At 49.3% G+C, this 12,795-nt stretch overlaps 2 protein-coding genes across 3 annotated transcripts; both read right to left on the bottom strand.

The window, feature by feature from the left end:
* Window positions 1–3,842: 3,842 nt before the first annotated feature.
* Window positions 3,843–6,104, bottom strand: LOC120707527 (PLASMODESMATA CALLOSE-BINDING PROTEIN 1-like). 2 transcript variants are annotated; one of them, XM_039992442.1, is made up of 4 exons: window positions 5,692–6,104; window positions 4,801–5,382; window positions 4,675–4,705; window positions 3,843–4,563 (listed from the first exon to the last, which is right to left on the bottom strand). In XM_039992442.1, the coding sequence occupies exons 1-4, from the start codon at window positions 5,750–5,752 to the stop codon at window positions 4,287–4,289; spliced, it is 951 nt and encodes a 316-aa protein (XP_039848376.1). In that variant the 5' UTR covers window positions 5,753–6,104; the 3' UTR covers window positions 3,843–4,286. The 2 variants fall into 2 exon arrangements, with proteins under 2 accessions (XP_039848376.1, XP_039848377.1); XM_039992443.1 differs by having other exon boundaries at window positions 4,801–5,376.
* A 1,711-nt stretch (window positions 6,105–7,815) lies between these two features.
* Window positions 7,816–9,185, bottom strand: LOC120709936 (F-box protein At5g10340-like). Its single transcript, XM_039995553.1, has 2 exons — window positions 8,503–9,185; window positions 7,816–8,443 (listed from the first exon to the last, which is right to left on the bottom strand). The coding sequence occupies exons 1-2, from the start codon at window positions 9,183–9,185 to the stop codon at window positions 7,816–7,818; spliced, it is 1,311 nt and encodes a 436-aa protein (XP_039851487.1).
* Between the last annotated feature and the right edge of the window lie 3,610 nt (window positions 9,186–12,795).

Genomic DNA, 12,795 nt, shown 5'->3' with positions numbered 1-12,795 from the left:
ATAAACTCCGGTGCCATACTCGGACTGGAAATCGAACCCGAGCGGGTAGTCTCTGCAACGGTAGTCCTACCACTGCGCCGCAGGCGCGTTGGCAAGATTCCTGCACAGATGTACCACAGCACAGATGTGTTCCATCACGAGACGGGTAACGCAGGCGATCGCCAAAGCGAAGCGGGGACCGGGCCCAGACGGGCCGGCGGCCCCGGCGACCGGGCCACGATGCTGGCGCTGCGCAAGTAACGTGACGCGAACTGGAAAGGCATGCCGCAACGGGCATGTCAGTCGCCGGCAGGCAGCGCAGGCACCACCACCATCCACCAACTAGGAGAGCCTAGGACCCATGGCGAGTTGGCAGCAGCCGCGGGCGCGGGGAGGGATCAGATCATATCGTCACCTCTTCGCGCCGCCACCGGTGGTGGAGCGCTGGGGACTCGGGAGACGACGCGAGCGCCGGCGGCGAAGCCGGGCCGACGAACGGTTGCGGCGAGACCGCGAGACCGAGAGCTTGGCGGGCGGCGCCGTGCCCGTGCGCGCTGGCTTGCTCCCCCTCAATCCGTCTGCCTCCATGACTCGGCCCGCCCGGTCGATGATTGCGTTGGATGACGACGACGCGCGGCGCCGCTCGACTCGCTCCGCCGCTTTCGGGCTGGCTGTTGGCCTGGCTGGCGCGTGTCGTTTCGCCGAGCTCGGGGCAGGGGGACATGGGCTGGGTGGTTGTTGGCTGGCACGGCTCGCGGCGCCGGCTTCTCTGTCCGGGAAGCGGAGGCCGCCGCCGAATACTACCTAGCCTATCTAGGCTCGCGCAAGAGGCGCCGTTCTAGTGGATGGATGGATCGGATCAGAGTAATGCTCCTCCTACGACGGGCAGTAGGAGTACGTGCTACAGCTAACAACCTGCAATTAGCAGTAGCCCTCTCTGTCCGTCGACCTACCAATCCCCCTTTAGTACGTACGATCATCCAACCATAACCAACGTGTCGCTTTAGTGAGCTGTCTGACTCCCACACGATCGAGAGTTGCTGCTCCTTTTTGCCGTCCAATAATCCTGAGTAGTACTCCTAGCTACGGAGCTACCACACCGGTGCTCTGTTCTGAATGAAAAGCTTCACCAAACAGGGGTACAGAATCCCCTAAGAGCAGGTCTTATAATTTCGCCGGACGCCGGGCTGCAAGCGCGCACGTCCCAACGGGTGAGAGTGCGGACCTACTCAATGATGTCCCAGCAATCTCAGCCAATAGAAGAGGCGCGTGCCCCGTCCCAGCCGGCTCGAGCGGGCGTCTGGTGAGACGCCCGTCTTCTTCTCTCATCGTTTCTCTCTCTTCCACGTCGATTTCAGTCTTCTTACCGCCGATCATAATACTTGCTCTAAACCCCGAACTTCGGCCTCCCCTCCTGTCTGTCTCTCCTCCCTCGCCGCGACGCCCGGCGCCTACGCCTGTCCTCCGTCCTCGCGCAGTTTTTTTTTTGAAAGGTGTCCTCGCGCAGTTACACTCGTGGGCCAACGTCCAACGGGCTGCGGATGACGCTCCGTGCTCGTGCTCCGTCGCCCCCCAGCAGCATCCACGCTGTAGCCAACAGCGCCGATCGAAATCGGCCGCCGCCCGCCGTGGCGCCATCGCACCTGCAGCTGATAAGATCATGGGGTCTCGGCAGGCAGCGCATGTTCCGCCTCGCCCTCGGCGAAGGCCATTATTGGAGCCGGGCCAGCCCCAGGACCGCCGTCGCCACGCCCCCCGGCGTGGCCGGGGCTCCCGCGCGCGGGCACCGCCTGTTTTTTCTTCTTTTTTCTCGTCGCCCGCTGCGGGAAAAGGGGCTGCCACGCTGACAAAAACCCGCCTCGAGCGAGCGTCCGGCCCCGGGAAAATTCGCGCGGATATTAACTTTGTAAATCTGTGCCCGCGCCCGCGCGCCCCAACCCGCTATGGGCAGGAAACGGTGCAACTTGCGAGCACGCCCGTATACCTGCAACCTTCAGAAAATTAAGTACACATGCATATTATAATAGCATGTAAATATAAATATATCAATAAATGCACCTCTATTTCTCAACTAATAAATTATAATCCAACAAGCAACATGTCAACACCAGTTATTCGAGGAAACAGATAAATTTTAGCAAATAAATAAACTAGTCTTATATATAATACATCACAAAAGTTATTTTTTGCGGATTTACGGATTCGGGTAGTAATTTTTCAAACCTATTAGAAGACATCCGTTGAATTTAGAGTTATATCCGCGCTCGTACTCGCGTGCACAAACTCAAACCTGTATTCACGACCGTCGGGTTTGCTATCTGCGTATTCGTACCTGTTGCCCTCCGGCGACAGCGACGCGCGTGGCGCAGCTGCAGTCTTCCCTGGCAGGGGGTCGCGACGTGTGCGTGTGTGTGGCGCCGCCCGGGGCGGGCACGTACCGGTAAAACGGGACACGACCACACGTACGCCTACGGCCAGCTCATGCCGGTACTGTGGTGGCCGGACGGCCGGCGAGCCTCCCTCACGCCCGCCGTCGCCGTCGTCGTGCGCATGTGCGATGGGTGGAGCCCGAACGCCGATGCGTGTGCGTCGTCGTCCCGGGCCCCGGAGCCTCTCGCCGCTGTGGATCGTTACGTTTCCGGCATGGCGTGATCCAGCTGGTTGGTGTTCCCTCTCGTGCGTGCCCCAAAAGTTGCCAAAGCCGGAAAACTCGTCGCGCTCATGCGCTCCGGGGAATGCTTGTGGAGTTATCAGAGCAACTCCAGCAGGGCTTCTATTTGGGTGATTAAATCCACATTTTAGTTATTTTTCTCAAATTTTTATCTCCAGCAGGGTCTCTATTTGGTTGACTAAAATGAGAGGGTGACTAAATTTCCTCTCCCACCCCCTCAATTTGGTCACCCTCTACTTAGGCTACCAAAAGTAAAGCCCACCATTTTTTAGTCTATTTAGTCGGTGCTGCTGGAGTAGAGACTATATTTTGAGTGACTAAACTTAAAAAGTGGGTGACTAAAATGAGTTTTAGTCACTCAAATTTAGTCACTTCACTGAAGTTGCTCTTATGGCTGGTAGGAGGGTTGGAAAAAGCTCACCGCTCGGCTCTCCTCCAAATTGCTCAGCTTTCACTCCTCCGTGCAAAACTGAAACGAGCTGCGTTTTCAACAGCCAGGGTCTTGCTAGGCCCCAGACTCTGGATCTCAACATTCGTTGGCCCTTCGCGCGGACGGGGCCCACACACCTAAGCTGGGCTGGACCAACGAACTTACTTTTGCCCAGCCTGCCTGCGAACGGACGACGACGAAAGCTGCCGCCCGCGCCACCGGCCTTGGGCGTGAACCACATTATCACTCTGGGACCACAGAAAATAGAGGAGGTTCCGAGCTGGCTCTCGTCAACCATCAATTAGGGCCTTCCAACTTCTGTTTGTCAAGTTATGGCCCAACAACCGGAGAGTTTTTGCACTAGGAACTTCTTTCTTGTGTTAAACCTGGTTGTACAATTCAGGGCTTCCGGCCGTCCTTGAATAGGCCCCCTTGAAAAGTGAGTTAGCAGTTTGCTAGATTGTGTGGGCTGCATGGGCCCGTTCTGGGCTGTCCATACGCAAAAATGGCCTTTTAGGTTCGGCCCGATCATACACTTCTACTGGGTTGCACTCTTGCACACAGCCTGCTATATATGTTATGTAATGTGGCCAACGGCACCCTACCACATCGACCTCCGTTATGCTTATACCTCACTAGAGAATAGTGACGAGTCTAAAAAAAACTAGAGAATAGTGACAGAAGTAGGATGAATCAAGGTTGAGGGCCCACGCTGCCGTAAGGAAAAAGGAGGTGTTGGTAACACAATACTATCATTCAGCATAAAGCAAATGGAGTGACCAAGGAAACAATTTTCTGATATACTCCTAATAAATACTCCCTCCATACCTTTTTACATGTCGTTAGGACATAAAATTTTAGTTTATTTTAGTACAATTATTTGGTCTGAAACGTCATATAAAAAGATATGGAGGTAGTAGTACAGTAGTAAAATATAATCCCCAATAATACATATAAACATCTGGTGCTCCCGCTAGAACTGGTGGGGCGCTGTATTGCCACGCTTCGTACGACACCATAAAGCAGATTTGCGGCTGTACTCTCTCTCTCTGCGCCGAGCAACACCGTACCCACCACGGAGGTCCTGTGCAACGCACCTAACTCTGCATCTGTTCATCAGCCACCACGTACGGGGCGCGCCGTGTAACGTCCGAACTGAAACTGCCGTGTCGCAGGCTCGCCGTCTTCAGATGTGCGCGCGCCCTCTCAATTGGAGGCGTGCAGCGATATCGTCGCGACCAGGACGCACAGGAGCGCCGCCATACCCTGCCCCGTCGTCGTCGCGGCGGCGCCGACGTCGTTGTAGTCCGGGGGAGACGTCGATCCGTAGCCGGGAGGGGACGTCGAGCCGTAGTCGGGTGGGGACAATCCGTTGACGGGGGTGCCAGTGTCCGGCGTCATCGGTGTCATCGGGGTCATCGGGGCGGTCGGCGGCAGGGTCGTCGGAGACGGCGGGGGCATCGTGGTCTGAGCGCCGCCGCCGCTGCAGTTTCAGATCATCGTTGATTTTTTTCCAGCACGAACCGTATTAAGATAAGAACAATTTATAGTATTGTTTCAGCTCGTTCTGTGATTCGCACGGACGAACGCTTACCTTGATGCTGGATACTGGCACGACCCTGAGCCTGCAAGGTTGGAAAGGGGATTGCTTGCGTGAGAAATAATTTCGGGAGATTCTATCTTCTGATCAAGGACGCCAAGAAATGCATCTGTAGCTTACTGGGATCGGTGGTGGTGATGGTGGCCGTGCCGCCGAAGTCGCAGCTGGTGGGGGCGGGGTTCTTGTGGTAGTAGCTGTTGAAGGCGTAGGACGCGTGGTCGTGCACGGTGTCGGGGTTGAAGCAGCTCCCGCCTTGCTGGATCGCCGAGCAGTCCGCGCCGTAGCCGCAGGCGTAGTCCAGCGCGACCTGCAGCGCGGTCGGGTTCGCGCTCTGGCTCGCCACGCACCACGTCCCGCCACCGCCGCCGGCACCGCCACCACCACCGGTTCCGGCACCGCCACCACCACCGGTTCCGGCTCCGGCACCGCCGCCGCCGCCGGCACCGGCACCACCACCGCCACCGCCACCGGTTCCAGCTCCGGCACCGCCCCCGCCCCCGACGCCACCGGCATCGCCGCCGCCGTTCCCGGCCGCCAACGACGGGAACGTGGGCGACGGGCTGCCCGGCGCCGAGTCCGGGTCGGCGGAGGCCGACATGGGCGTGGTGACCGTGGGGTAGGACGGCTTCGACACCGAGATCGTGGTTAGCATCCTGTGCCGCGTCGCTCCGCCGGCAGCCTCTGCTCTCCCCTGCTCTGTTCCTGTCAGGATCAGACGGAAGGCGGCGGCTGATTACTATTACTTCTCGATGACGAAGTAAGCTTAATGCTTATTTAGCACGTAGTATCTTGTTTGGTCACTAAAGAAAACCACTGAATAAGATTTCTTCAGTAATTCAGGTGAAAAGAAACAAACGATTCAAAGAGAACGTCATCACATTCTACAAAACAACAGACAGGCGCCAATGCTTCATTGCTACAAATTAACCTGATATTAACCAATCACGTAGCTAGAACTCCAGCAATCTGGTGCGCAAAGAAAGCGACGCGATCGAAGAATCAGCAACTCACCACCGCAGAGGGCAACAAGAACGAAAGCCAAGCCCAAGCGACCGAACGCCCTGCGGCCCATGCCGTCCCTCGAAATGACCAAATCTCAACCTGATCTCCCCTCCTCCAAAACCCCCCAAGACACAAAACTGGGCGGCGGCGGGCGACAGCTACTTGCCGGAGAAGAGGTGTAAAGTAGGGGCCTTGCTTTCCCTGCGTCCATGGCGTATATATAAACACGGCGCGCGCGCGCGCCGAATCGGCGGTTCCTTCCGCGGCCGGGGAGAGATCGAGGCGAGAAGAAAGAGGGACAAGGAATAAGAGGAAACTTGGGAGGGGAGGATTGGAGCTTTGCGGGGTTGGAGCACGCAACGGCGGTGGTGTGGGCGGCAGCGCTACTAAGAAATGGCAAAGAAATGCACGCGCAAAGCGAAAGGCCGGCCGTGGCCGATCGGGGGGGGGGGGGGGGGGGGGGGGGGGGGGGGATCTAAGCTCGACGGAGGGGGAAGGAAAGCTGGCCGGAGGAGCACTTTGGAGGTGAAAGAATTCTTCATGTCCGCTGCGTCCGTGATGAGCGAGGGCATCGGGATTGGGGAGGGGGAATATTTGGCTTTGGGGTTTTTTATGTGCGCCCAGGGGCGGTCTGGTACGAGGTTCGTGTATGTTTATCAATGGGGTTTCACAAAGTTTGGTATTTCCGTCGGCTCTCATCATTCGTCCATTTTGGTATTTCAAGTTCAGTATGTGCAGGAATCAAGGATGCGCGCGATCAAGTTGAACAACTACCTCGCGGGAACAGAATGATAGAGTAACTATATTCGGCCATGCATCCACGATGATTCACCTCCGAAACAGTGAAACTAAAGAACGTAGTACGCGGCTTAAAGTGCAGAAGAAAATCATGAATATATAAGTAGTGTTTCTGACAGAAATGCCTTTCTAAAAACAGTTCCATTTCCTCTCAAAAAAAGAGAGAGCGAAACGGTCGTTTCTACATATGGTACATTATGCCTTTCTACAAACAGGCATAAACGGGAAATGAATATTTCTCTACATCTCAATCAGTAGCCGTCATGTCGTGTCCACTAGAGCTCCTGCATGGAATCATTTGCACATTCTTCCAGCAGGATGGTTGCCGCCGGAGCACCGACTAGACACGGACCGACTGTGCCGGTGGTTGGAGACTCGCAGTTGGAGCAGAGAAATGACACGCCTTTTTCTTCTCTGGCAGAAGCTCCGGTCTGGCCGCCTTTCACTGTTGCAACTAGCAGTAGCCATGGGATAACAACTGCACGGGGAAAAGGCTCGCCTGACCCTGAAGCTCTCCTCTCACCTCATCACTTCCTAAAGACGACGATGCCGTTTGCCGCCTCCTTTCGTCCCCTTTCCTCTGTGCAGATATCATGGTGGACAAAGCGTCCAGATTTGCTTTCCTGTCGAGGCGACAGTCAGTGATCAGGGGCTGAGCTTGATCTGCGCCAACAATGGTGGGCTAGGGCATAATCTAGGCACGGAATCTGCCGAGCCATTCGCCGGCTTGGAATGTTTTGATGGGCCTTTCTGGTGCTTGGCAAGAGAGAGAGAGAAAAAAAAGTTAGGGGGATGCGCAAACCTGTTGGGCTGTTCTCCACAATTGGTGCTGACGCATGCCTACCAATTTGGGCTTATCATGTTTTCCGATTTCCCAGTGCTTGAGCTTTTTGGGGGGCTCAACTGTCCCCACTCTAAATTGGGCCAAAATTAATTATGTTCAGCGGATCCGCGGGCTTGTCTGAGGTCCCATTACTGAAAAAATATAATTTTTTGACGAGTTAATAACCGTTGCGCACGAATTTGATCATGCTTGTATAATTTTTTTGAATAAAATGAGTGACCAAATTTAGAGTTAAAAAAGTCAAAAAATTATAATTTGAAACAGAGGGAGTAGTGAGTAAATAAAGATAAATCAGAGCATGGGAAGGAAGACGGCCTCCGGCTCCGGATGGACCGAGGACTCAAAATGCTCCTAGATCATTATGGCTTTGCTTAGATGGCGTCAACGCTGAACCAGAGATGGTTGATCGGAGTATCATTTTTTTTAGATTGATCAGAGGCGCCATCACCCTTGCTTGATTAAGAAGCAATGGACTCATCTAAATGGCCCGATCATACATGTATACTGTACTTGTCACTTACACATGCATCCAGTATTTCGAGCTCACTATTGCCGTATTCCATCCCTTCCAGATGGACGAGGCTTTCTTGGAACATCACGAAGCATAGGTAATCTTTTGAACTCGGCAAATCCTCGCTACGGTCATCATATAAGGAAAATGGGGATCCCTGCTGAACTTCATCAGTAACATTCTCGCGTTCTGGACTTGTCGCAGCTTCACCAACATTGACCACAGAAAGCACCGTCTCAAGCGTACGGGTCTTGGGATCATACACGTGGACCTCCTGCATAGTGGTGGCGAGCATGATCCGATCGGAGGAGTCACAGTCGCCGGCGAGGTAGTAGAGCGGCGCTACGAACCATGTCGTCATCAGCCGCTTCGCGGCGTGCTCGGCCAGGTCGACACGGTAGCTCAGGGACCACGCGCCGGAGTCGTAGTCGTCGAGCCTCCACACCTCCAAGGTGCCGTCCACGTCGTGGCGGTGGCGGAGGTCGCGCAGCATGCAGAGGCGCCCGCCAAGCTCCGCGAGGACGGGGCCCACCGGCGTCGTGCATCTTATGTAGGCCGGCTTCCGGGGGTTCGCGGTGGGGAGCCGTTTGTTCTCGTCGAGGTAGCACCTGCGGACATCGTCGTTGGCGAACGGCGGCAGCGGCACGAGGCGGAAGGAGTAAAGGACTCGCCGGCGAGCGAGAAGACAATGACGGCGCCGTGGTGCTCCGAGTAGTTCCTGCAGCCGAGCTGCCAGTGGAGGGAGCCGTCCGCGAGCACCGGGTCCAGTTTGACATCCACGTCCAAGGTGCGGGGCATGCTCGAGCTCCCGCCCGCCGGCGCCCTCCAGCCGGCGGGGTCGCCGACGGTCAGCACCTCGCAGCGCTTCGGCCGGTAGTCCGTGGATGGGGCGATCACGACCACCTTGTACTCGCCGGTGGGCTCGTGGAAGCCGATCCCCGCGCTGCTCTTGATGTAGGGGTAGCCCGCGAGGCACGGCGGCAGGCGGAGGCGGCCGCCGGTGGAAGGGTTGCACACGGAGTAGGTGCGCGTGCACCGCTGGCCCAGGAGGACGAGGCCGCGACAGGGCTTGTGGCCGATGACCCTCGGGCACTCGTAGCAGGGCTCGTCATAGCAGGCGGACAGGCTCCATCGGTGCGGCGGCGCCGTCGGTGCGAAGGCGAACTTGGTGGGCCGCTTCGCCGCCGCCAGCGCTTGGTGGCTCTCCACGAAGGCGGGCGAGGAGATGAGGTGCTTCCAGGAGCGGCAGACGGAGCGGAACCTCGCGAGAGACTTGGACGGCAGGCGCAGCAGCACCTCTCCGACGACGTCGTCCGGCAAGAACGACGTCGGCCTGCTCTTCTTGGCCATGGCCTGCTGCTCCCTTCTCCAGATAGGCTACAGCCTACAGATTGATGGGAGTCAAGCATCCTCGCCCTTTTTATGGCATCGTCAAGCATCTGGGAACCGAGTACCAAGCCCTGCTCGGATACGGTTCGCCGACACCGAGATTCCGATCCCGACACCGAGTCGGACTTCGATCAACGACGCCCGCTACGACGCAGTACGCACAACACACCTATTACATAACCTCTTCGGAGGAGTACAGCGTCGAACAGAAGTAACCAAAGTATTCCAACTGCAGGCACATTAAACATCTGCAGTTTCACTTCCAACAATCTCAGATTTGAATAAGAGCGACAATAAGCCTGAACCACAAATTCTTAAGCGGCAACATATTTGTGTCCACAAGTCTGAAACTTCCCATTCAAGGCACAACAACTAGAGCAAATTACAGCTCCTGGTAAAGTTCAGTTTCAGACGGGGGCTGCTATTTGGCGATTGTGCGCCACAACAACCATGCGGCGAACGAGCGCTGCAGATAGGAAGCAGCGCACGTGCAGTGGCAGCAGTAATAGCGAACAATCATTTGACTTCTCCAGTAATAAGTACACCCTGACATTTCTAGTTGCGTGCTCTACTCTACCTTCTATTCTATTTTTTTTTCATTTTTGGGACAATGGGTGAGTGGGTGAGTGAATGAGCAGGGGATTTCACATACATATGCATGTAGAAGTAGTAAAAAAAGAATGAGAAAATAGAAACAAAAAAGTCACAAGATTTGATAAAGAAAAGATGTAGAATAATTCTCCAGTGTCTCATGTTTAGGCGTACAGGAGGATAAATAAAAAGAAACTGATTGGTTGTCGTTCTCCAATATAGAATAAACAGCGCGTCCATATCCATCATCCAATATCGTTATCTTTTTTAACCATAAACTGCATCTTCACTCATAGAACTCCATGGTAATGCTCTAAAAAAATTGGAAAAATCAGAAAATTAAAACTCTTGTGCTCAACTTTTATAATTAGTTTTAAAAAAATATATCCACATATGAACTTACATGCATGTTTAGTTTTTTTATCTCTACAAAGGTGTCGTATTTTTCGTTGCATGAACATGTTGGTAGTAGGATATGCACTAATGAAGCAATTTTGCATCTTCTTATTGGGAAAAATACAAATTATATTTAAATATTTGTATACATAAAAAATAATAGAAATAAAGAGAAAAAATGTAACCTGGTTTGTAGTTCAAAACAACTTTGAGGTCTCAAGCTATAAACTTTGTACTACAGTAATAGATTCTTAGTTTAAAAACTTTTGAACCTAAAGCTATGATTTTTTACTATCACATTAATCAATTTTATTAGCTTCCCAAAAACTTTGAAATATGAAACTATGGACTTTGTATTAGCAAAATAATAAAATTTGCAGCTACAAAAAACTTTGAAATACGAAACTATGAACTTTGTAGTACCATAGTAATAAAGTCTACAGCATAAAAATTTTGAAATCCAAAACTATAAACTTTGTAGCACAATAATAGACTTTATAGTCCCCTTGAAAAAAAACTTTGAAATATGAAGCTATGAGCTTTGTACTAGCACATTTTGTAATCACAAAAAACTTTAAAGTCTGAAACTATGAACTTTGTAGTGACACACTAATAAACTTTGGAGTCCCAAACTTTAAAATACGAAACTATAATTTTTTGAATAAGTAAATATATTTTGAATACTCATGAACCATGAAAATAATATATCACGAATAGACTATTTATGAAGCAGGGTGTGTGCTGAATTTGGGTAAAAAAAGAAAACACATATAGAAAAATAATAAACATTTACAAAATAGATCATAGCATATATAGAAAAATAAGAAATATTGAAATGCACATATATGTAATGTGTGAGATTGGGATAAACTTACATCTCTTTCATATGACACAATGTGTCTGTACCAAGACCCCCGTGGGAGAAGCCCAAGACTATCCTTCTCAAACTGTTATGCCATAACTATTTGTCCCATATAGAAAAAACTCAACTTTCATACTCTAGCTCTTAAACAAACTATTTGCACATTCCCAAACTATCATTGTACAGATCAAAAACTTTCTATCAAATTTTAAGGAACTTTGTACAATTAAAAACTTTATACCCCCCAAAGTCAAAAACTTTCAAATCATATATCTAAAACTTTACACATAGTACTTGCAAATTACATTATAAACAATTTTTGAAAAAAATAAATCATTAATCCAAAATTTTGTTTATCTGACTTTAAAGTAAATGTCCTACAACTCTACACTCAAATATTAAAAACTTCATATGAACTTATATTTTATCTCTAAGATATTCCTATTCATGGCTCAAATTCAAAAGGCTGTGGAATCATATACCAAAAGAACATAGCGCATCCTACTATCAAGTGTCTTTTAGAACTTTATACAAAACATATTAAAAACCTTCACCTCATACATCCAAAACTAACATTTAACCTACACATCAAAATATTCCAACTTGATCTTATAAACTTATAAATCATGTATAAAGAAACTATCTTCATACACAGAAAAATAATGAAAATATCAGCTCTAGGATGCTAAATGAATATGTGTTATGCATCCAAACTTTTAAGAATATGGTCAAGCTCTTTCTACTTGAACTGTATAAACTTTTAAATTTTGTATACAAACACTTTAAAAATGTGGTTAACCTATAAACAAAAAACTTCCTATTCAAATTCTAAAACTTTGAAATCATGTACAGTGACACCATATTCTGCTAAGTTTTACTATGTAGACAGAAAGACTTGCTAATTTAACAAAAGAAACTTTTGATACTAATTTTTTTGATATATAGAAACTCATATAGAACAACTTTGATATTGAAAACTTTAAAACTCATAAATAAATATTTTGTAGCAAACTTTTATATATCAAAATATATTTTACTAGAAATTTTAAAAAAATTATCCAAACGTTCACATTGGAATGTTGTAGACTACCAAATTCTAAGTATAGAACTTTCTATTGGAATGTCGTAGAATTCCAAATTCTGAGTATAGAACTTTAATAATAGCATTCAAATTATATATTTTTTTATTAGTGGAAGTGACATTATGGTCCCAAACTCTTTAAACTTTGTCCTAGAGATCTAAAAAACTTGAGGTCAAGTTATTGGCAGAAATTTTATCATGAAATTTTTGCAAACACATTTCAAACTTTGTACTCCTAGATCCAAAATTTTGCAATCTATATTAGAAACTTTATGATTCGAATTACTTTGCACTCCTGAATATAAACTTTAGACTGTACCTATGTAAACTTATAAATTTTAGACTATAACAATGTAAACTTTGTACTCTCAACTCTAAAACATTAAAATTCCAAGAAATTTACATTCTAAAATTTAGGAACTTCATATCAACACATTCTTTTTATCACGCCAATTTGGTTGTAGATCTTGTAAATGCTATTCTCAATATTCACAAATTTTTGTGAAGTACCTCCTTATTATCAGTACTACAAACTAGAAGAAAAAATATAAGTAATCAGCAACACTGTAAACTCTAAAACTCTTGCAAATAAAAAACTTTATATAGGGATATTTAAAACTTTTTACAAATAGATTTAGAAA

Source organism: Panicum virgatum, chromosome 5K, assembly GCF_016808335.1.
Source record: "Panicum virgatum strain AP13 chromosome 5K, P.virgatum_v5, whole genome shotgun sequence".
Taxonomy (NCBI): Eukaryota; Viridiplantae; Streptophyta; class Magnoliopsida; order Poales; family Poaceae; genus Panicum; species Panicum virgatum.
The sequence above is the reverse complement of the archived record's forward strand: the minus strand, read 5'-3'. Positions and strand labels throughout refer to the sequence as shown.

Bases quoted from the DNA above. Each gene is read 5' to 3' on its own strand.
- LOC120707527 (XM_039992442.1), bottom strand. From the start codon at position 5,752: ATGGGCCGCAGGGCGTTCGGTCGCTTGGGCTTGGCTTTCGTTCTTGTT. The intron at 4,706-4,800 runs GTAAGCTACAGA...CCAACCTTGCAG, and splicing joins CATCACCACCACCGATCCCA to GCTCAGGGTCGTGCCAGTAT. The intron at 4,564-4,674 runs GTAAGCGTTCGT...CTGAAACTGCAG, and splicing joins TGCCAGTATCCAGCATCAAG to CGGCGGCGGCGCTCAGACCA.
- LOC120709936 (XM_039995553.1), bottom strand. From the start codon at position 9,185: ATGGCCAAGAAGAGCAGGCCGACGTCGTTCTTGCCGGACGACGTCGTC. The intron at 8,444-8,502 runs GTCCTTTACTCC...CGATGTCCGCAG, and splicing joins GTCTTCTCGCTCGCCGGCGA to GTGCTACCTCGACGAGAACA.